Source organism: Eschrichtius robustus, chromosome 16 (assembly GCF_028021215.1).
Source record: "Eschrichtius robustus isolate mEscRob2 chromosome 16, mEscRob2.pri, whole genome shotgun sequence".
Lineage (NCBI taxonomy): Eukaryota > Metazoa > Chordata > Mammalia > Artiodactyla > Eschrichtiidae > Eschrichtius > Eschrichtius robustus.
This window is the reverse complement of record NC_090839.1, coordinates 48,228,896-48,253,362: the sequence shown is the minus strand read 5'-3', so window position 1 is coordinate 48,253,362 and position 24,467 is coordinate 48,228,896. Positions and strand designations below refer to the sequence as shown.

The following is a 24,467-nucleotide window of genomic DNA, read 5'->3' as shown; positions in this document are numbered from 1 at the left end:
ATAGATTAGTTGACCATAGGTGCATGGGTTTATCTCTGGAAGCCCACGCTCTTAACTGTTACCCGACAGTATCGTGACTTCACACGGTGAGGGCTCAAGTCTGTAGCTGGATGGTCACCTCGGGGTGGAACAAAACCTATTTCCCCACCTGAGAGAGGCCTCGTGCTTTTTGGTTTGTTGCAAGACACGATAATACAACATCATAGATGAAAACGACATAGACCCACATTTCCCAAAATTTCTATATGCAAATTTGCAACAATAATTTTGCATTGATGTAAACTTTGCACTTAAAAGTGAATTTAACTTTGATGTATTTAACAGACAAATCGCATTAAGACATTAAATCTGTAAGTCATTGTTAAAAAATAGTTTACTTATTTTAAGCAAAGAAAACTTTCCAGTCTTTGATATATGTTCTCAGAAACATACAAATAAAATTCCTTTCCTCAGCTGTCCTTTTCCATTTCACACATATTGATCTTTCCATATGTTTTAAATGACGATGAAATTAATAGGACCTGTATTTAATAAATCCAAATCCTTTCATGTCCAAATATTTTGGGGGAGACTGAGGTGAAAAAGCTGCTTAAGTATTAGGACAAACTAAGCAGAACCGGGAACAGCTTTGGGAGAGAAGCTGAAGGCGGTGGGGAGCCGGGCGGGCCACTGGGGAAGGTGTTTGCAGGCTGGGGTGGGAGGGGAGTCTGGTAAGGAGGATTCGGAGGTGGGGCAGGACCAAGGCCAAAGCCCAGGGGAGAGAAGGAGAAGGAATACGACCAGGGCCTGTTTGTTTGCACGATGTGAGTCAGGTGAGCTTATCTGTTCGGTGTGAGTCAATGGGCAAGGCAGACCGTGTGGAATAAGCCGGGCTGCCTGTGAATTCTCACAGCCTTTTTTATGTGTGGCACTGGGCAGACGTCCTCAATATCTTCTGAGCCTTAGCTATTTATACAGCGGGTTGTGATATTTATCTAACTGAACTGCAGAGAAGAATTGATGCGACAACATCATGAGTTCCCAGCACAGAGTCTGGCACTGCGGTGCTGGGGAAATTAAGACCCTCCGCGCACCCCCCTGCCCAGTCCCCCACCAGACACAAAGCAGCAGGATGGAATGAAGCCAGCTGGAAGACCCCTTTACAAGCAGGCTGGGCAGTCCTGCACGTCATCCTGAATCTTATTCATAATTTATAGTTATTTCAGAAAGTCTTTATGATCCTAATTATTTTCTAAATCAGTAACAGAATCAAATTTTAAAAAGTTCATAGTCAAGGAAAAATAAGGCTATTTCAAAGCATTTTCTCAATCATACTAATAAACTGTAAACTTCCACTGTACACGTACTGTGGGAAATACTACTCGGTAAGGCCCCTGTTTTATCTATGACATTGTTGAGTGATTGGAATAGCTAAAACTGGTCCAAGCAACACTGAGAACAGTTGGTTTGGAATATGCTACATTTTGAATTCTGGCTGTTTGCTATACATATTATTACTTTCTAAAATATAGAAATAACTGTATTTGTTTAAGTAATTAATTTGCTATTATATTAGATGAAATTGTGATTTTATATGATTGCAACACAGAACACAATCATACCTGTTTTACAATTTTTTTTTTTTTTTTTAACGAGAAGAAATCTTCAATTACTATAAGCACTCTTATGTTTGGAAAAAAGATATTTCACATTTTAGATCTTACCTCTAATTCAACACTTTATTAGTCACTACTGGCATGATTTTGCTACTCTCAGATCTAGGAAAGCATCTGTAAAGCGGCCAGGCCACAGCACCGAGCTCCCACAGCGCTGGGCCTCCCAGCAGTTCTAAGGCTCAGTGTGGTCCATGAACCAGGCAGCCGAGAGTCCTGCAGACAAGGGTGCCACCCAGAGGCCAAAGGAGGAAATTCACCTTGGATTTTGTTGGAGGGTAAAACTATAAATATTAAAAATCTAAAAATGATTTGCTATTACTTATTAAAAAATAAGGAACATTTTTACAAGGTTCTCTCTGCAGGAACGAAGGCTTTTAGTGCCAGGCTACGTAGAAGTGTAGCTCTTTGAAAACTCTCACAAGATGGAAACAGCCCTGAGATGGTCCGAGTCGCAGGTGCACAGCATGTCAACTAAAACGTTGAATTTATTCTCTAGAGCAAATGTTTTCTTTTCTTATCATTAATATAACATGTGTTTCCAGAAGTCATATAAGTTCTGGAGCAACCACCATGACCTGTTTAGACATGTGGACCAAAAGTTAAACTAATTATTGGAGACATTTCTTACTTAAATGAGAAAAGTTTCTTTCATTAGAAAGCCTTCTGCGTAATTTTCTTCTAGCAAAGGAATAAAGTTTATTTAGAGTAATTCTGTTTGGCAGACAGTCAGGGCTTCTAAAACGTATACCAATAATTGTTAAGGTTAAAGCAAAACAGTCAATTCTATGAAACACATAACAACTCAAGCTTCTAATGGTCGAAACAGTAGGCTGATTATAAAATAGAGATTTATGATATCCCCGTTTTCTCTTAGAAGTCTGGATGTTGGGATTACTGCTAGCAATGGGCCATCATTTAAGATTGACATATTCTACAATGAACTACAAAAGATCAAACTTAACCAAAAATAAGGTATACATTAAATGTGAAAATTATTTTAAGTATAAAATTTGAAAACTCCTTTTTCTACACTGTAAAATCCCATTTTTTAAAAAAAATTTTGTTTAGGTCTGTATTTAATTTGTTACAATATTGCTTCTGTTTTTTCTAAGTTTTGGTTTTTTGGCCGTGAGGCATGTGGGATCTTAGCTCCCCGACCAGGGATCAAACCCGCACCCCCTGCATTGGAAGGTGAAGTCTTAACCAGTGGACTGCCAGGGATGTCCCAAAATCCCATTTTTGAAATAATGTTTTGGGTACTCAAATGTTATACAGACTTCATCTCATTTTATTGTTTCATTTTTACTACAACACAATTTAAAATAGAAAGAGGATTCTAAACACACCTATTTATGTGAGTTTCTGGAAAGCTCATTCTAGAAATAGTAAGTGTTTACAGCTGACTTCAATTTTTTTTAATTTAATTTAATTTATTTTTTTATACAGCAGGTTCTTATTAGTTATCTATTTTATACATATTAGTGTATAATGTCAATCCCAATCTCCCAATTCTGACTTCAAATTTGTTTTTATTAAATAAGAAGATTCTACAGTTGATTATCATTTCCAAGTAGATGTTTTTCCTGCAAATCTTAGCAAAATACTGCTTTAAAGTACAGCGTTGTTAACTAAACCTTCCTCTCTTGGTTCTGTCACTGAGGGATCTCATTATTATCTGTGAGTTAATTCTCTTCCCTATTTCTACCCCTTAATCTTCCACATGCCCTGAGTTGCATCATTCTGTAAAACATGATTCCGTCCACAATGATGGATGCAAAATATCTGAGCAAGGAGTAAAAACAGGTCTACTTATGCGTCTCTATTTCTACATTTGTTTAGGAAATAAAAGAGCCTGTGCATCTAAGTCCAGTCTCTGCTCTACAGATGTCCACTGCACACTGCTGGAATTGGAGCGAATATGACAGAGACAACACAGTAGGACAGTATGGCTATTACTTCAGAAGAAAACCTCAGTGACTGAAGCTCGAAGTGTTTATCAGGGAATATTTTACAAGTTTTAAACAGGGCCCAAGGTAAGGCTGGCAAATCCAGAGAATGACCTCTTACATGTATCAAAAGGTCCGTGTGTCTGCATCATATATTCAAAGCATCAAATAAAGACAGAGAGGATGGCTACTTGGTAGTTCACGAATGATTCAAGTTCACTGGTAAGTATCTACAATTTAAAGGGTAAATTCTGAAACACTCCTCAAATCTCTAATCAGTCAAGAAGACTTAGCGATAAAATTAAATGCTTTCAAACCTCTTAAACCTTTCCCTTTCCTTCTTCCCATCTCCAATGCTACCATCTTCGTTCTCGCCATTTAAAAAAAATCTGTATTTGTTTAATCACTTCCTAATTAACCTCCAGGCCCAACCTCCTACTCTATCCCACCACTGTCACATCTCTAAATCCATCCTCCAAATAGTGTCCAGAATAACCTCAGGCTTCACAAACCAACCTCTTCACTTGCCTGCTTGATATTCAGACAGCAAGTCACAAGTCAGTGTTCCTGCTCGTCCAGGTCCTCTGCCCACCACCAGGGGACTTCCAGAGGGAGGAAGGCCAAGGGCTACAGGCTGATTGCTAGTGGCTCCTTTGGCCCTTCTGTTTCAACTTAACTACCAATCACATTTATTTGAGAGACATTAGCTCTTCATCAAGAGATGTCAGGATCCCTAATTTATAGGTGATGTTGTTCACAAAAACATCCTAACTCCTAAAACAGTAGCTTTCGAACATTTTTAAATGACCAAAATCATTTTCTTCATACAATAGCTAATGCAGAACCCCAACAAAAAGTGGGTGAGATAAGTATTTTTGAGGCTGACAACAGGCAGACGTTAAATCATACAGAACTGGACAGGCCAAGGGGTAAAATTCAAATTTGGCTGGTGAAATGCAGGGTCAGTGGGGAGAAGCAGCTCGGGTGAGACAAGTCAGACTCACATTTCTGAAAGGCTACTACTGGTATTGCTGGGTGTAGAAGACGCGGAACTACTGAGGATTTCAACATTTTGGAGGTACTTTCATAAACCCCAATTTCACCTGCAAAGAGTGACATGCACTTTCCGAACAACAGGCCACCGCGATGGTGGAGTCCCAGATACCTGGTCCTCGCTGGTTAGTCCCAGGTGCATGATGAGGTAAAAATGCACCAGGAAGTCCGAGTTGGGCAGCACGTCCTGGCGTCGGGTCATCATGGCGCAGATCAGCTTGTAGGCTTGGAGCTTGCCTTCCTTATAGGCATCGGGCAGTGTTGTCGCCTGCCAAGGAGACGTTTAGAGATTTAATCAACTCCAGATGCAGATGCATTTTGTCCTTTCACTTACTTTTCAGTTTTCCATAAAGTTGTTTATGGAGACGTGGGATGCGCTGGCTGGAGTGAGACCCAGCCTGTCTTCAAAACATGCAGTCTTGGGCAATTACATTTTTTAAACTCAATTTCAGGAAGGAAGAGGAAATTACAATAAAGGAATAAACACATATTCACTTGCCTTAAATAGCCATGATGCAAACATTCTGAGGGGTGGGATCAAGGCCGGAGGAGACGGAGAAGACTGGTTATCCAGGCTTATTGCTAGGTTATCCCGTATCTAATTCACAAAGAGGAGACTTTTAGGGAAGGCAACACACAGTTAATCCCAATGATACTTCAGAAACGTGCTCCATGGTCAAACAGCTGCTCCCAATTAAATTTCTGTAAGTTGAGTGAAAAGCTACAACATTTACAAGTGTTTCTTTTATCATGAGGTCTACTATCTTTTTGAACTGTGTGGTGGTTTTAGATCTAATACAAAACTAGGGCATTGTTCTTCCTTCAATCTTAATGCCTGGAGAGGCCTTCCTGAACTCCAAATGATAAGGAATGGTTTCACAGGTTATACTGTATAAACACAAACTGTGTTTTTGGAAAACAAAAAAAAAGTACTAACATGGGGAAAATGTATGTTGTGAACAAAAACAAAAACCAGAATGAAAATTGTATGGACTCTAAGACAGTACTTTTATAAAAATATGTTTATCCACAGAAATAAGATTATATATTAATATTGGTTTTCTCTGTGGATGGTGAGATTGTCTTCTTCGCATTTTTCTACATTCTTCAAATTTTGTACAATAAAACCAGTATCAACTTTATAAGGAGAGTAACTAAAACTAGTGTATAATATCCCATTCTTTAATATCCTATAGTAACAGTCTACTTGCACGTTAAACGAAATAACTCTTAGGCATTTATAAAATGACCAAACTATAAGTATTATTATTTATTCTTGGATCATCAAACGTACTTTGTCTAAACATCTAAACTTCTGTTCAGAAGTTACGCGCAGCACAGTTTTTATGCCAAGTGATAAAGCAATGTTCCCGTATTAGAATAAAAGGTGACGGCAGGACTTACCTTCGCTAGCTTGTACCAGAGTTCATAGAGATAGCCAAACACTCTGGCATGGATCTTGGGTGACTGGATATTATTCACGTCTCCGAGGATTCCCAAGATTCTTCGCCATAACACGGCAGCCGAGTCTGGGTGCCAACCCGTGAGGGTCCCCCCAGCGATTATGCTACAGTCATCAGCAAGGCATTCGCTGCTATCTGTGGGGAAAGATGTGTGTTAACCCTGTAAATGCAATTTTGATTTCATTGTTACAGCCTTTTTTTCTGTAATGCAAATTACCTGTGCTTGAAAATTTACATGTTCAGAGTAAAATAAGATGAAGTGTGAAATGGCTGACAACTTGGAAGGACAGAAAAGTGGGCTCCATGAGGAAAGGTTAGATGATTCTGCTCCTTCCAACTAAAAGGGCAGCAGCCCAGAGATGACAAAACAGTTCCTGGAGACCCTGTGAAGGGCTTTATTAAGCAGCAGCGGGGTGGGGAGGAGAACTTGAGCAGGATGGGTAGGGAACAGGGCCATGAAAAAAGGTGGCCGGGAGGCCTCATGGCTGGAGTGACATTTTTGGTGGCTGTTACTATTCACTCAGGTTTATGAGAGGGGGGGTAAAAGTTGCTTATAATAAATTTTACCCTTCTTGGATTCAAGGACTTGTAGGAAAGGTATACGATGGTGTAACTGTCACCACACACTGCCACCATAATTGATATGAAATAGCCCCTTCACTCCACAAGTGCCCCTTCACAGTCAGTCCCCTCCCCGAACCTCTGCTCCAGACAACCACTGCCGTTTTTTGTCCCTACAGTGTCCCTACATTCTGCCGTTTCCAGAATGTCCGATAAATGGAATCCTATAGTAAGCAGCTTTTCTGTCTGGTTTCTTTCACTTAGCATAATGCGTTTATTTGAGAGATTCATCCATGGGGTTGTGTATCCACAGGTATCACAGTTTATCCATTGACCTGATGAAGGACATTGGATAGTTTCCTGGTTTTGGTGATTATAAATAAAGCTACAATTGCATACAGGCTTTTGTGTGAACACGTTTACATTTCTTGTTTGTTAAGACCAGAATCACAAACGGCACACGTTGTTTCTCTGCTTGCTTCTTGCTTTTAGTGGACCACGTCTTCCTGTGGCTGCCTGAGGAAGGTGCATGTCCTCACGTCTGAAAGTCTTGGTTCCCTGACTTGTAATTCATAGTTTGGCTGCGTACAGAATTCTGTGTTGGAAAAGTGCTCACTTTCCTGTAGTTTCCTTTGTAATTTTAGAGTCAGCAGCGTTCCGATACGTGAAATTTTTTTGTGTGAAAAATTATTAACTCTGGAGAGTTTCAACCTGTCTGAAACAGGTTGAAAAAGAGAGTTGCTCTTTTATTTGAAGCTTCAGTAAAGCTAGGAATTGTCCTCTTTATTTTAAATAACTCTATTAGAATTAACCTATTGTATTATTTTTTAATTTTATATTGTTTTTGTAGCTCTGTTCCCTTTTTCACTCCCAATATTTTTTCCTTGATCAATCTTGCCTATTTGTCTATTTTATTAATGTTTTTAAAGCGTGGTCTTTGTTTTCCCTATTGCTTTCTAGTATATGTTATGTACTTAGCTTTATTAGTTCCTTTTTTATCAACTTCTGTATATTATTCTGCCATTCTTTTCCTAATTTTTTGAACAAGACATTGAATAAATTAGTGTTTTTCGCTTCTAGTGTACACACCTAAGGCCACATACTTTCCTCCATATCAGTACTCAGCTACATTTCGCTGTAGTCAATTTGAAATATTTTCCAGTTCACAATTTGACTTCTTTTTGGACTTAATTTATTTGAAATGCAGTTTTAGTTTCTTAATGTCATTTTCTTCTCTTTTCTTTTTGTTCTTCTGAATTTATTTCATCATATTCATGGAATGTAATACAGTTTCAAATCATGGACATTTGTTGAGGCTTGCTTAATGATCTAACTGGTCAATTTCTGTAAATGTTCCATGTGCTTTAAAAAAAAATCACAGGTATTTTTAAATTAAGTTCAAAAAATTTTATACATATAGATCTACATTCAATCAAGATTAATTGTATTGTGTAAATCTTCTCTAATATTTTTTCTGCTTAACTCATCTATTAATGAGAGCTGATATTAAAATTTCCTACTATGATTACGGTTTTATCAGTAGTTCCTAGTAATTCTGTCAAATTTTGCTTCATATATATATCTGGAGGCTATGAAGTTCATATAAATTCAGAATTACTGCTGTCACTAATAAATGACTTCTGCTTTAAAGTTTATGTGACTGACATACACAGAGCTACACCCCTGGTCTGCCTTTCTTCCTGTGTATCAATGTGTTCATTTATTTACTTAGGATCTCCCTGTACATTATGTATTAGGGGTATCTCCGGTAAACATCATATGGCTGGATTTTATGTCTTCAACCTAACCCAAGAGTTTCTGAATTGAACTGCAAGTTTAAATTGTTTATTTTTATTGTAGTTGCTGATCTATTTGATTTTTATCTCTCACATCTTACTTTTGGCTTTCCGTTTAAGTCACCTCTGCTTTGCTTCTCTTTGGAATCTTTGGAGGGAGTTTAAAGAGCTGTGTCCCACCCAGACACGGTGGCAACCATTAACCACCGCTGAGCGAGCATCACCTTGGGTGCATATATCGTTGGGCTTTTTCAGGCCTAACCATAGAAATGGGAGCACAGTCTAGGGATGCGAGGAGCTCAAGTGGAGGGATGACCAGGGCCGGCAAGGAGCGGGAGGAGTGGGTGTGAGGAGGGGCCAGGGCAAATCCAGGGCAGGCTCCGTATGCTTCCCGCACTGTGCCCGAGACAGCTGCTGACAGCTTATTATCAGTACATTCGTTATGGAACGATGCCAAGACCCTGAAACAGAGGATTTGATAAGGATGGTACATGGATGGTGTCATGGAAAGATCTTCCCAAATCCAGGAGCACTGCTTCTTCTTAGAGCAAAACACATCTGTATTTCCCACATCCGTATCATACAATCAACTGAGGTGACACAGATAATCCAAGCCGGAATCCCACACAGTGTGCCTGCAGAGACAGCAAAAGCCTAATTACGGGCCTTCTGGGCTCTCAGACTGACTTTTACAAAACCTCAGAAGAAGACAGGCTCGTCCTCCTCACGTTTACTCTGTAAAATGCGTGCAGTATCAAGCATCTGTCAGTCCGAGAAGGTCTGCTGAAGCTTCAATGAACCTTACAAACCAACCTAAGCTCCCAAGTGAACAAGCAGCATAATGCAGCATTTATTTTTCTCAAGAAGAATGCCATAAGTCTTTAATTCCTTGAGGGGTAAAAAAAGTACGGGAACTCAGTGACTTAGAGCTTTGCTCCATCCCCAACCATCACCTGCAAAACGCAGCCATCTGAGGTGGAGATTAGCCTCCAGCCTTCTAGTCAGGCTGGGACTTCCCTTGAGTGACAGCTCCAAGTAAACAGAGGTCAGGTGTCTTATCACCTACACCTCCCTGCTACCTGCCAGCAAACACATTCTCAGTTACGGAAGGATCCCCCCCTCCAAAAAAAGAATCTGTTTCAATACTGCTTTGCTCTCAGAAAAACGTATTCCTCAGTGATAAAATTCTAGGTAACATCCCCCATCACATTATCAAAATACAGGGAGTCTTTTTGAGGTATTTGAAACGATTGCATGCTCAATATTACTGTGAAAAAGAATTTTTAATGAGTTGAAATGTTTTTACCCAAAATTATTCCACTCATGGCATAAGTAACAGAACAGATGCTGACATTTTGCATGTAGATGGTTCCTCAGTGAAGCAGCACTTAATTAAAAATCGGGATTTGAGAGATTTCTGAAAATTTCATGTTCACCTTAGAAACACCAAACACTTAGTTCATTTTCTTTTTCATGAGCAAGCTAGTATGCTAGCCTAGCATCTTTTTGTTCCATTATTACTAAATGCTATAGAGACATTAACATTTTGTTGTTGTTGTTAAAGTAGGAAGTCTTGCAAACAAATAAAAGTTATATCATCTTTCTCCCAACACATACAGGACTTTAATACAGGAGCAATCTAACGTTCAGAACTTTGCAAATATGCAAAGGATTTTAGCCATGAGATGAGTCTTGGTAATCAGTAAAACAGGCACTTAGGACCCAAGGGCGACTTCACACAGCAGCAGTCTCGTGTAGGTTTGGTGGAGGGTTGACGAAACATAGCTGGTGCTTTGGAAATGATTTTCTCTTTTGAGTTGAAAACTTAACCAAAGGCACAAACCCAGAGGCTCAACAGAAACACCTTAATTCTGGGACCAGAAAAATTAGGCCTAGACTTTGATGATTAAAAGCGGAGAAGACGCAGGTTGGCGCTCTGCTGACCGTCACTGCGGCCTGACCCTCTTCTCCTTCATCTGCTTCCCAGGCACAAGCAACATTCATGTTAAAGGTTACAAAGGTGAGCAAGCAACCCCACGGTACTTCTCATCGTTATTTTTCTTTAGAATGCTTTATGTTTTCAAAATAGATCAAAGCCTGGTGGAAATGCCAAAAATGTCTGCAACGGTAGAGGATGTTGACAGACCATTCCTGTGAATGGTTTTGGTGGCAGGTAACAGTGATAATTAAAAGCAAAAGTTATAATTAAAAGCAGAAATGGTCAAAGGATTTCGATAACAACATCTAGAGGCAGGGCTGTGATAAATATACTAAACAAGAGAGACTTGGAAATGCAGTCGTACATATTTTTTATTATCAAAAAAAGGTTAAAATTTCATTGCTGTTTTTAGCTAAATCAAACAACAGCCTGCAGCTTAAAGCTTATTCATTCACTGATTCAAGTATTTACTGACTATTCCTCTCCTGCTATGTACTGTCCTGGGAGCCAAGAATCAGCTGTGAACATGACCAGTGACCAACGACCAACGACAGTCCCGCCCCTGAAGCTTACCTTGCAGCCAGGGGGGACACTACTGACCCTTCCCCAACTAAAGCAAAATGTTGAAAACCACTTCTTACTGAACTTTATCTTAAAACGTATCACCGATTTGACAGGCACCTGGAAAGGAAGGAGCACCAAAGCTGGCCCTTACCCTTCAGGGTTCTAACCCTGAGTTCTTAAAGTTTCTCTGACAATGAAAAGAAAGTTTTCCTTATGCTAAAGTTGAATTAATGACTGACACGTTTCTTATGGTTAGCTTTTTTTTTTTTTTCCATCTCATTTAAGAAAGCCTTCCCTACCCCAAGGTCTTAGACATATTTTTAGAGGATATTTTCTTCCAAAAGTTTTTAAGTTTTCCTTTTCACACTTAAGTATTTTATCCATAGGGACTTGGCTGTGGGCAAGGTGGGAGGTAGGGAATCTGTCCCATTTTCTGCCCTGTGGCTAAATATTGTCCCGCAGGCCTTTGTGGGGCAGTCCATTCTTCCTTTGTCAGATCTGGAATGCTGTCTCTTTCGTGTATCAGGACTCCATGCCTGTGTGGATCCAGTGTGTATTTTATACTCCATTCCCTTAGTCTATTTGTCTGTCCCTGTGATTAAAACTCCTTTTAAATAAATCACATAGCACTTATTGCATTATTCGTCCTTATCAGGATAAATGGCTTATTTTTGGTAAGCTCGTAAGTCAGTCATGGCTATGACTTACTCATCTTTTTATTTCTTATAGCAACAAATTCAGTATTTCTAGACTATAAGCTTATTTGCTAAATAAGAGATGAGGTCAACAGCAATACTGATTCTTACCTATAGAGTCAAAAATGCTCTCCCCTAGAAAATCATAAGCTCAACAGAACAAAACTTATGCATGAGTCAACTCTAGTTTCTTATTTTCGGTATTCTTGATGCTCTGGCATCTGGGGCCTCCTTGACAGGAAGGGACTGCCCGTCCCAGGGTTAGCTAATTCCTCGAGATAGCAAACAACTCCCCAGGGAGTGTGTCTTCCACATGCAAACCCCACAATCCCAAACCCAGGCCTCCCACCTACCTCCTCTGTCCAGCTCTTGCCATCAAGGGGATGTCCCTGTGCCCTCATCACCAGGGGGTACGGCACCAGGCAACCAGAGCCAGTGTCTGTGCTCTAGGGTCTGCTGAAATTATCCCAACTAGCCGCTCCTGAGTCTGCATAGCCTGCCTTGCCTTCCCTTTCCCGTGCAAACGACAGTAAAGGCCGTTGCCCACGTTTTCCCCTCTCTTCCTGACCCCAACCCTGGTGCCTCCCCATGTGCCCCCCTGCATGGCATGCCGTGCCCCTATTTCTATAAACTTCTTCCTTCATGACAATCATCTCCACGTCTCCACGTCTTGCCGCACAAATCCCAGACACACTGTGAAACAATGCACCATAAATTTAGCTGTTATTCTCAGAAAACATGAAATGATTTAACTAAGAAAGCAAATATAAAACTGAACTGTTAGCTTGCCAATGATAAAGGAATTTAAGATTTTAGAAGCAGTTTATTATTCTAAGCATTTGATAACTGGTAGGATTATTCAACGAGAAACAGAGACACACTCAAATTGTTGGATCACTCTCTTTGTGTGTCCCGGAGATCAGGGTAAAATGAGTTTTATTTTGTCCATTTATGAAGAAATTGTTCTCCTAAGAACAGAAAGTTAAATTCAGAACTGCGATAATCCGTAAACCTTATCATATTACGGTTTGTCCTTTTCACAGGTGACAAGATGAACTATTGAACTGAGTGTACTGATTCTCGATATTAGAATTTCAAAGAAGAACTAAGTATTTGGAGGGAGTTAATCACAACAGAGAGTGCATCATATAAAATTACCTCACACGAGTTTATTAAATTGAGCGGTCCCATGCACACTCTGAGATGGGATCAGAACTAATCTTTCCAGAGGACAGACAAAAGACGTAATCACCCAATTTTCTTTCCTTTCAATAAAACTAATTAAAACTAGTCCTTGTTTAAGTAAATTCAACTTACTGAAAATTCAGTATTGCCTTCGATAGTACCACGATGATGATTTCCGTTGGACAATCTGTATATTGGACCCAAAGAAGTCATTTATTCCATAAACGTATTAATAATTCTCAAATAGTTCAGAGGGGTTTGCAGCTGTAATTTTAACAGCAGCGTAGAAGAAAGGAGTAGGCACAGCGCTGCATTTGGAGTCAGAACACTTTGGAAGCCAGTTCCAACTCTGGCACTTACTTCCCAGCAAGACAACACGATTTCTCTGGGTCTCAGCTTCTCCATCCCTAGAACAGAATTTGTATGACTTGGCCTGCTAACCATGAAAATCAAAGAGGATGCCTCAGAGTTCCTTGTAAACTGTTAAATCCCTTATAAGTTTATGGTATTATTATTCAAAATCATTATACATGTCTATGTATCACTATATACATGAAGAATTTTAAATCCTTTCCAAAAGAACCACACATTTGAGAAGCACAAATTATCAATACTATCCAATAATTTATAAAAGTCAGCACATGGCTTTGCCAATCATTCTCCCACTGATTTTGCAAGGTTTCTGCCATTGGCAGGTGTGAATACTTAGACCAAAAATGTCCACTTTCTCTTAAGGATGGCATATACAGCATTATAAGGCAATGCGTTACTCACTTACAGTTAACTGGTTTGTTTTTCTTTGCTTGTTTTTCTAGTCTTAATTAAGATGCACATTAAATACACATTAAGATCATTCTCCTTGGTCTTATCTACCTCATAGATACAAGATTTTACCCAACACTAAGTTTTATCCAAAACTAAATTTTATGAAGTTTTTACGTTACTCCGTTAGGAATTTCCAAAAACATCAGGGACTGGTTAAATTTTATATTGTAATTAGTGAAAACCAGTTTGCTTGGTTAAAAAAAAACACACAAAACACTAAGTTAAAAGTTTTGCCTTTACTTCCAATTTTAAAATGATTTTTAGCATTTTAATACCACTTTTTACTCAACACGTGCTTTGTGGTTTGCTGTTGTTGTTCTCATCAAGGACGTCTATGGACGCAGGAATGCAGGGGGCCAGGACGGACGTGGCCATCGGCATCGTCCTCCGCTGAGCTCCTCAGAACACTAGTCTCTCTCGACACTTAGCAAAACAAAGCAAAACAAAAACCCAACTTCTCTTGGTGTCCCCATCCTCGCCTGTCACAAGGTAAGGGAACTGAGCCTTTAGAGGTTCACTTTCCTAGGGTCACATGATGTGTGTGCGTGCGTGTGAATAGCTAAAACTGCAGAGTGCTTCCACACACACTGCTCTGTGCGCTTGACTCAGACGCTCACTCACTGATTCCTGCAACAACCCATAATACGGACTATTACTATCCCCACTCTACAGAAAAGAAACTGAAGGACAGAGAGATTCACTGGCTCAAGGCCACCCCGCAATTCCTTGGCAGAGCCTGGATGCAGACCCAGAAAGTTCGGCTCTGTAATCTATTCACGAATCTTAGAAATACAGATACTCAAGGCAAAAAAGTTGCAAAAAATACAGAATATGGTAACATTTTTCAAAAGCTTAAAACCCGAATTAAATGATGTAGTGTTTAAGGAGACAGATATTGTGGTAAAACTATAAAGAAGTTACGGGCATGATTTTAAGAAGAATTGGGGACAGGGTCACAGGATGATGGGAGGGGAAGGACTTGAGAAGGGCCTGCTGGGGCCTCACTGGTGGGGCAGCTGTTCTACTTCTTACACGGGGTGCAGGTTTCCTGGTGCTCATTTGATTACTACAGCCCATAACTTACACATGCCTCACAACTTATCTTGTATATATCAAACATTCTACAGTAAAGTTAAAGAAAATAGTAATCAATAAGCTATCCAAATTCTTTAACTTATCCTGGATTTAGGACACATGTCAGTTGGAGAAATCACTCTTCTCTGTTTCCAGAGTAAAGCACATTTGGTCACGGATGGCAAAGTCTTGGCATGAATATCAGAGACCTCCTCCTATGGTGGGCAGTGGGTGTCGGCATGGCAGGCCTCCTCCCTTTTCGGCCACTATTTCAGCACCCTCTCCACACGGGACTCTGCGAATTCACGACTGATTATGAACAGGGGGTTGGGGCCGGCGCACCCATGTGGGAGGAGGGAGCCCCCATCATCATTGTGCTGAGGGACCCCTAGAGTTCTTGCAACTGGCAAACCTTGGGATCTCCCAACCGGCGTTAGCACCGGCGCCTCTTTTCGAAGACGCAGTTGGTTACCTGTGAGGTTGGAAGCATCCGTGGGACTGAGTTGCAACCAGTGGCGGGCATCGGAGTCAGTCACAGCATCCGTGGGCGTGCTCAGTTCTGGGTCTTCCTCGCAGATCTGCCACGGGCTCAGGGACAGCTCTGCCTCGGTGCTGCAGCCCAGAGCAGGGTCACTGCTGACACTGTCACCTGGCACAATGGGAGACACAGTCTGAGACAGCCAAGAGCAGGGAACCAGCACGTCCACAATCCCAGCACACAGGGAACTAAGCAGCTGCCCCAGCAGGAATCGTTCTCAGGACAGGGGCTCAAAAGGTGCCTGCGTGGGGCTCCTGGTCAATGAAACAGAGGTTCCAGGCGTGGGGCACGAGCAGTCCTTATGGGCCGTGCCACCTACAGCCCAAGCAGCACCCTATTCAGGGGTCTTAACTGAGTTCCCCCAGGTACGGAGAAGATCACCTCGAGTGCTTACGCTTTCTACCCTGACTTATTCAACTACAAAACGGGGGTGGGTGGAGGAGGAGGAGGGGAATTGATTCCACCACAGAAGCAAGTTTATTCTGGCAGATTGAAGAGCCCGAGGATGCCTTCTACCTCATGCCCGATGTCTAGACTTGAACCTGGGGTGACTCACCCAGGATCACCAGGGGATGAGGTGACCCACACAAAAGGTTTTCTTCAGTAGGGACTCTCCCCTTTAAACACTAAAAACTTCTAATTTGTCATGATACAAGGACGCTTTCAAAGGCTGTGAAGCCTCACAGGGCTGTTCAGTCTGACGCAGAACAGACCCAGCCAGCCTGTCCCCCGAAGCCCCTGTCTGCTCCACAAGGACTTGGGGTGCCCGCCCTCTCTGCCTGCAGCTCTGCCGGCTGCGTTTCGATCTGCCGCTGACGGTCCCCCAGTCCTGCTGCTTCTAATCTGCTGTCCGCTCTTCACCTGCAGAGAACTGACAGCTGTCCCACTCACCAACCTGCTAGGTCCCTAACTCTGACTGCCCCAGGACTCTAGAAGGTGGAGCCTGAGAGGCCCTGCTCCGCCCTCCACCAGGATGCGCCAAGAAGGAGGGGGCCTGGCAGTGGACCTCAGGGAAGCGGAGTATCAGGGACTGCATTTCACAGTATGTGATGGTACGTCTCAGCGTCCCAGTCAGATTTTATTTTTTAAATACTTATGCCATTGACTTCAAGGTACTTCTGAAGCTTTTGCTCCTAACCTGGGGAAACTTTCTGGGGAAGGCCATTTTTCCTTCTAGGTCTATCTGCTCACCCAGACATCAACCTTGGTTGTGCTTCTCACCTGGAGAAAGGCCCAGGGCTGGAAAGACAGGCCTCGAAGGTACAGGTCACTGACTGGAACTGTTCACCTGTACGTGCACACTAACCACCCATCAATCCTGGGATCCCAGGAATAAAGATGTCCCACTTCACAACCACGTGTCTTCAGATGGTAAGATATCATTCGAGTTAGAAAGTCAAAAAGGAACAAAATGCAGCCTCGCCGAAGCTGGATGAACACAGACCACATCTGCTGGCACTTACTCTTCTGTCTCCCCCTGTATCTTCCTTGCGTCTGCTGCAAATCATCTTTCAAATCCAATTCAGCGGGGCTGCTGCTTCTTCGTACTAAGATCTTCAGACAGAAAGAAATATTGCATTTGGTACAGGGAAGTTTTGATTTTTATAAGACTGGTAAGTTTCTAGTCCACATTTCTAAAGAAAAAGAAACAAACAATAATAACGGGCAACAAAAAAACTGAATGACGCTTTGCATTGGAAGGATACGGGCTCACAAATTACTAAAACTGAATTATAAATTACACAAGAACTGAAATTTAAGGCTTCTACTTTGTCAGTTGACATCCAATTAAAATGGTCTACTGAGGAGGGGTACCAAGTTATATGGAAATCGTTTATTTTGAAATTCTACTTGTACCTCTGCTCCGGCACACATGGATAACGGATACAATCCTCCAGGAAGCCTAAGTCCCCGTGGATGGCCAGGGTGCTGGCAGGGAAGGCAGAAACTCCGCCCAGACTCGCAAAGGTCACTCAGTGCTTCCCTTGTTACGTGTGCAGCAGGCTTTCCTGAGCACCGCTCAGCACTGGACCGTGGGTTAAAAACAGGGGACTAGAACACTGTGAGGCAATCCGCATGCTCTAAAATTTACATAACTGGCTTGGAAAGACAAAACATACACAAATTACACAAAGTGGTTACAATGTAGAGTAGCAAAATATGCGAGTCAACTCTCTCTAAAAGGTTTGCAGAATAAAGCATTACCTTGATCCGCTCACAGTGACAGTAGCTGTTCAAGAAGCAACAGACATGAGGTGGTAGAGAGAAGGCAGGAGGGGACTCAGGGCAGGAAGCACTGAGGAATCAGCAAGTTCTATGTGCAGGAAAAGAAGCCGATTATAGCAGGCCATACAGGGCAGTCAGGTGAAAATGGTAGGAAGAAAATGCGACCACCTTCTACAAGAGGCAGCTGCCGGTGGGCCGCCAACATCAGGCTTAGGAATTTCAACCCAGTATTGACAAAATGAGCAACCGTCTGTTCCAGACAATAGCTTATTGTGATTAGAAACATAACCAGAAAGGTAAGTCGAGTAGCTATCTGCAGGACAGAGTTAAGAAGTTGCTATGGAACTGTTACAGTGATTCAGGAGTGAGCAGATAAGGCTTTTGATGGTAGAAAAGGAGAAGAAAAGATAAATTTTAAAATGCTGCAGAATGACAGTCAAGAGCTTATATGAGAGCTTATATAAGAGTTGTACATCGGAGTGGAAGTTTAATCACAAAAGGATATGAATCTAGGGGACCATGAGAATGATGGTGACGAAAGAAAGAAGGAAAGGAGGGAGAGAGGGAGGGAGGGAGGGAGAAAGGAAGGGAGGAAGGAAGGGAAGAAGGAAAGGAGGGAGGACGGACGGATGGACAGACAATGGATAGAGGAACTTGAGAAAGTTTCTGATATTTTAATTTTCATCTTTGGGCTGAATATCTAAAGAGAATGTGCTATAAGTGTGCAACAAAAATCCACGACTGGTGAGACGGAGGATACAGCCAAAAATGAAGATATATATTTAAGGCCCTCCAGTTCAGAGTATACAAAAAACATGGGATTCAATGAGCCAACTAAAGGAATGAATATTAAACAAGCAAACACATGAAAAGGGGGGACTAAGATGTATAATTAAAGGACAGAATAATTATTAAGCTAAAACACAGAAGTAGGTCATAAATATTTAGAAGATTAACCGTATATGAAAAAAATATTACTCAGCCTTAAGGAAGGATGATATATGTCTAATATGACAATGGAAATATACCCAGGATACTTCCTTAATTGAAAAGCAGAATGTGGGTTCTTCTGCTGCTGATTCTCTGAGAGATGAAATATCCTCCAACTACAGAACTAGAACCTACATAAAAATTTGGGGCTCACAGGAAGTAAAATAAACCTCCAAGTGATCCATATCCTCTCTCCCTACCTCCCAAAGCAAACTGAAACCAGGGCAGTGAAATGGGGCTACTTTAGGGGTAAATCTAATGTTACCACTCCCTGTGGCAAAAGGACCAACAGTCCAGGATTAAAGTAGCACTCCCTGTTTTCTGGAAGAAACAAATGCAAATGTTGTCCTGGTGAAACTTCATCACTTCAGACATCCAGGTTTTCTGTAGATTCAGATGAGCCAGGTAGGAACTCACAATCAAAGATCACCAAACAGCAAAGGAAATAAATAAACCACCATGCACAAGAGTCTCAGAAACAACAAATATCAGATTGATTTCAGATGATGATAAAGAATTTAGAATTGCAACCTGTGATTATTTTAAAGGAATAAAAGATGGCAATCACAAAAATGAGCAAGCAACAAGAGATTATGAGAGATAGCAAGATATACTTGAAAAGAATTAACCTGAACTTCCAGAAGCAAAAGGTATAACTGTTGAACCAAAATACTCAATGAAAGTATTAAACAGCAGACTATTTATGAGTAAGGAGAGAATTATTGAACTGAGTGAAAGATCTGATGAACTACCCAGAATGCACCCACATAGCCAAGGAGAATGGAAAATATGAAAGGGGGCTTGAGAGACATGGAAGACAGAATGAGAGGGTCTAAATATATTTCTACCCAGAATTCCAGAAGGAAAGAGCAGAGAGAACAAAAAAGAGGCAATATTTGAAGAAATGGTTACCAAGAATTTTCCAGAAGCAATGGAAGAACAAGTATGCAAAGACACACGGCACATATACCATATCCAAAACAGGACAAACGTATAGAGCAAAAGAAAATGCACCTAAATATGCTGTAGTGAAACTGAAGGACAAGGACGAAGAACAACAAGGAACAACAAATAGGATGAACAGAAGACCTCTCAACAACAACAATGGAAGACAAAAGATAGTAGAAAAATAGCTTCCATTAGAAGGGGTGGGAGGAAGGAAGAAGGAAGTGGGGGAACTATGGTAATTAAGACAGAGAGACAAAGAAACCAATGATTCAAGAAGCACCAAAATAAAGCCTTACACATCTGGGAAGCAGTATATATGAGAGAAAGGTAGCATTCAGATTAATAAAGGAAAAATGAATTCAATATATGGGACCCAGAAGTGGTTATCCATGTGGGGAAAGAAAAATGAAATTGGATCCCCACCTCACTCCATAAATATCAACTCTAGGTAGCTGAAAGACTTAAATGTATAAAGCAAAACTGAAACACTTATAAATACAAGGTAAATATTTTTATCCCTGTGCAGTTGATATTTTAAAATTTTCATAAAACATAACCACAAAAATGATAACCAAGAATATCAAAATTAAGAACTTCTGTTCATCAAAAGACAACATAGAGGAAGTGAAAATACATGCCAGACACTGGTAGAAGATATTCGCCAGAAACATAACCAATATAGGATCAGTATTCAGATTATATAAAGAATTAGTACAAATAAAAGAGAAAAAGACAAAGAAATCAATAGGAAAATGGAAAAGACATCAGTAGGCATTCAACAGATGAAAGACATATGGCCAATCAACATAAGGAAAGATTTTAAACTTTATTAGTAATTTGAGAAATGCAAAATAAAATGAGATCCAATTTTCACCCACTTGACTCAAAAGATTTAAAATCTGACAATAGTAAGTGTTGGCAAGAATGTGGATGAATGGTAACTTTACACACCACTGGTACGTAAGTGGTACAACCACTTTGGAAAAAGACACATTCTTTTGTAAAGAACAACATTATGCTGCTCTGTGACTCATCAATTCCACTCACATTCTTCATGAAGACTGTACATAACTTCATTTTTCATTAAAAAAAAAAAGTGAAACAATCTAAATGTTTGTCAACAAGAGAATGGGAAAGTAGACTGTGTCTATTCACAGCGGAGTATCATACAGCTAAGAAAGCAATGAACTAGGGCTACGTGCTGCAATGTGGACTTAGAAATACATAATAATGAGTGAACAAAGCAATAATACCACTTTATAAAGTTTAAAAATAACAAAAACTAAAGGACATATTGTTTGGAGATACATACATTTTGAGCAAAACTATAGAGCAAAGCAAGGACACGATAAACACAAAGCCAACAGAAAGCTGCTCTCTGAGGGACCAGGATGAAGCCCACAGGCCACGGCAACAACACTGCAGATATTCTAGTTCCTAAGCTGGTGGTGAGCCTCTGGGTGTTTATCTGATTATTGAAATACACACGTATAATATATGTATACATATGGAATGTGTAAGCTGGTATATGTCCTTTACAGAAATGAAGACAAGAGGAAATTTAACACTCATTAGCTTCCAGGCAGGGCAGAGTAGGGAGAGACTTTCTTTGTTTATTTTGTACCTTTCAGTGATGTCTGAGTTTTCTATTCATATATACTAATTTTAAAAAATGAATAAATAGGAATCATCTGCATGAATGAGTTAGGGCTACTTTTTAGTTTTCTTCTTTATACTTTAAATTTGTGTTTTAAAAAAATAATAAATGCTATTTTAGATTAAAAAAAAAAAAAAGAAACCGTAACAGATCTTTGCAGCACCTCACTTATCTAGGAACTCATGTCAGGGGGAGGCTACAACCTAAAGTGATATCAGGAATAGGGAATCTGAACGTTTGTTTGACAGGTAAGGATGCTCCTTAAAAATAGAAAAGGGCACATACAGACCAGATGGTAAATTCTGTTTTCATGTTTATTTTTTTTCCTATTTTTGTAATTTGACTGTAATTTTACATAGAAAGTAGGCAAGACTTTAAAAGGTCTCAAGGTCATTTGGCCCTAAAACACATCCAAATGGAAAAAATTTTTAAAAAGATAGCATCACACCACTAATAAATTTATGTATTGTGCCAGTAATCTGTATGTTTATTTTTAATGACAAATGGATATATTTTGAGAAGATCTTACTGTTATTCCTTCATGTTCTTTCTTCTCATGTCCTTTGCTCTCCTGAACAGGCCTGGGCTCTGAAGAACTCACATTCTGTGCATTTTCTGCCTTTTGACCTAGAGATTTGGGAGAGGGGAGAATCAACAGCAGGACTATTTCAGATGGTAAAATTGGAAAAGGTTTTTATACGTAGGTAATTATTAAATTTAAGTATCCTAAGATGTACAAAAAAGAGAGATCTGGGCCCAGCACACTGGTAGCCTATGGATCACGTCTGCTCCATAGACCTGGCCTCTGACGCACAGACAGCTTCACTGTCTTGGGTTACGACACACAGGGGGCAGGCAACAAGGCCTGTCCCGGAGCCTCGGGGAAGGGGTCTCAGACAAGAGCTGCCTGAGTCAGCCAGGCAAGCTGACGGGGAAAGGAAGCAGTGAGGTGGCTCAGCGTTGCTGGCGAGAGAAATAACCAGTGTCAGTAACAAGAAAGGGAATTATCACCACCAAGCCTGCAAACAGTAATTTAAAAGATCCCGTTCTATGAGTAGTCTGGGGCCAATAAATTTGAAAAAAAAAAGTACATGAATTGAACAAATTCTCAGGAGAAACACACAACTTATCCAAAAGAAAACAGGAAAAAGAAAATATGATAGTCTTATAATGATTTAAAAATTTGAATAGTACTTTAAAATCTTCCTAGAAGAAAACTCCAAGCAACCGATGGATTCTACCAAGTATTTAAGGGAAAAAAAAAAAAAAGTCATAATGATCTTACACAAAAACTTTTGGAGAAGAGAAAATCTTTCAGGTAATACATTTCTCAAATTATTTTTATTGTATTTTCTTATTTCAAGAGGATTTCTAAGAGGGGATACTTCCTACGCATTTGATGAGGCTGGCATGACCCTGACATTAAGGACTAGGGGATGGCTGGGTTGATCTCTTCTCTAACCCATGAAACTAAATAAGTGTGTTCACTGTTGCCAGATACGTTTAAACACGTGCTTTCACTGTAAAATACATTAGTCACTGTTTACAGGTCTAACCATCTGCCTCTTTGCCCTCCACACCAGTTGCTGCTAAAAGCTGCTGGAGAAGCTGTGTGGGTTAATGCTATTACAAGCTATCATCTTCAACCTCAGCAGACTGTGCACACTGCTCACAAACTTCTTCACAAGTCTGGTCAGCCTTCCATTCTCACTGTCGACGTTTCTCCTCGCAGCCCTTTCCTCACCCCTCACGCCTCTCCTCCCTGCCTCTGCCCTAACTTGCTGCCCTCCCTCACCTGTGGTGAACATTCTCTACCTCCCACCCACTCCAGCCACTCTGGACTTTTTTCTAGTCCTCAAACATGGCACACTTGAAAAAAGGACACACACACACACACACACACACACACACACACACACATAATTTGGATAAATAGATTAAAATAAGTAGTTAAAATATTTCATTGCCAGAAATCACATCCTTGCAAATCAACTTATAAATTCCCTTGAAATAAATAGTTAGGATAAATGTAGACAGCCACACGACATGCAGCCTCTTCCCGGCCAGAATCTACAGTCCCGCGTGAGTAAGGGAAGCTGCTGGTACCCGGAGGGGCCTCTGAGCACAGCGGCTCCGTGACGTCAGGGCTGCTGCTGCTCCGAACCATTGGCTGCTGCTCGGCTGCCGCTGCATTTTCCGGCTGCGGGCATTCTTCCACTTCTGTGGGCATTGACACAGAACATGCGGGGATGTATTTCACGATTTTTAAAAATAATTTCACTACTTACAACAACTGATTCTAAAAATCAGAGTTTTAGATACTATTTGTTTCCACAAAAATTGTGCAGTAAGATCATTGTCTTTCACATCATAAAGTTTTCTACACTTGTTAACAGTGACATTCCACTCCAAGTGTACATTTGTCTTGTAAGTTCTACAAAGCATTTTCGTTCCATCAACGTGAAGAAAAAAAGAAGGGAGAGCGAGCAGAATGGTTGAGAACCGTGAAAGTCACTGGAGTTTCAGGGACAGGCATGTCAAGGGAAGAGGGATCCGGGAGATGCAGGGGAAGGTCACTTACATGTGAAAGAGTGGAACATCACGCGCACGCGCACACACACACACACACGCACACACACACACACACACGCCCTAAAGGAAGATAAAAAGAAATGGGAATTTCAACTTGATTATTCTTTTTAACAGATAAGTGTACAACTGTCCAAAATAAAATACTGTAATTATTTAATGACATTTCACCAAATGCAAGGTTGAATTAATCACTAAAGTACAAAAACGACCCACTGGTGTTTTTAGAGAATCAATAAATATATGTCATAACATAGAAAACCACAGCTGAGCACTGACCACTGGGTGATCCCAGCTAAGATATCTATGAACCGTATTCCCCCCTAAAGAAGGGAAGTCCCTCCAAGCTCGTTTCTAAACTTCACGGTTCATTTTAGTCTCCAAAGACAACCCAAGGTGCTGAGGAGTCACCCCACCTCCTCTCTGCAGCTCTGGAGTTCCATCATCCCTCTGCTCTGGCATCATTATCAGCCTCCTAACTTGTGGCCTCAGAGAGGTCCCGCTACGAGAGAGATGCGACCGCGCCACTCCTCCTGCGGAGGCCCGAGGCCCCCATCACTGTCCGTCAGGCTCGCGCTCCAGGGCCCCTAGAGGTCACCCCACAGGCTTGATCCCCCGCCAGGAGCTCTCCCTCACTTTAGTCTTGAGCAGGCCCCACCCACACAGCCCCTGATGCTCCCCCCTCGAGGCTGACCTCCCCCAGGCCGCCCAGGCGCCCCTCCTGTAGGACTCGCCACGTGGTCCTGCATGTGACCCCCACCGC

General features: G+C 41.0%; 1 protein-coding gene across 3 annotated transcripts in view; it reads right to left on the bottom strand.

Annotated features, from left to right (window-relative positions):
• Positions 1 to 24,467, bottom strand: part of RALGAPA2 (Ral GTPase activating protein catalytic subunit alpha 2) — a 280,276-nt gene that overhangs the window by 148,113 nt on the left and 107,696 nt on the right. For 2 of the 3 annotated variants that reach the window (XM_068565247.1, XM_068565248.1), the window contains exons 17-23: positions 23,222 to 23,335; positions 21,645 to 21,742; positions 16,758 to 16,848; positions 15,229 to 15,405; positions 6,059 to 6,252; positions 5,154 to 5,252; positions 4,767 to 4,922 (exon numbers count right to left, since the gene is read on the bottom strand). In XM_068565247.1, the coding sequence (XP_068421348.1) occupies positions 4,767 to 4,922; positions 5,154 to 5,252; positions 6,059 to 6,252; positions 15,229 to 15,405; positions 16,758 to 16,848; positions 21,645 to 21,742; positions 23,222 to 23,335 (929 nt within the window). The remainder of the gene's footprint in view (positions 1 to 4,766; positions 4,923 to 5,153; positions 5,253 to 6,058; positions 6,253 to 15,228; positions 15,406 to 16,757; positions 16,849 to 21,644; positions 21,743 to 23,221; positions 23,336 to 24,467) is intronic. The other variant, XM_068565249.1, reaches the window with a different exon arrangement.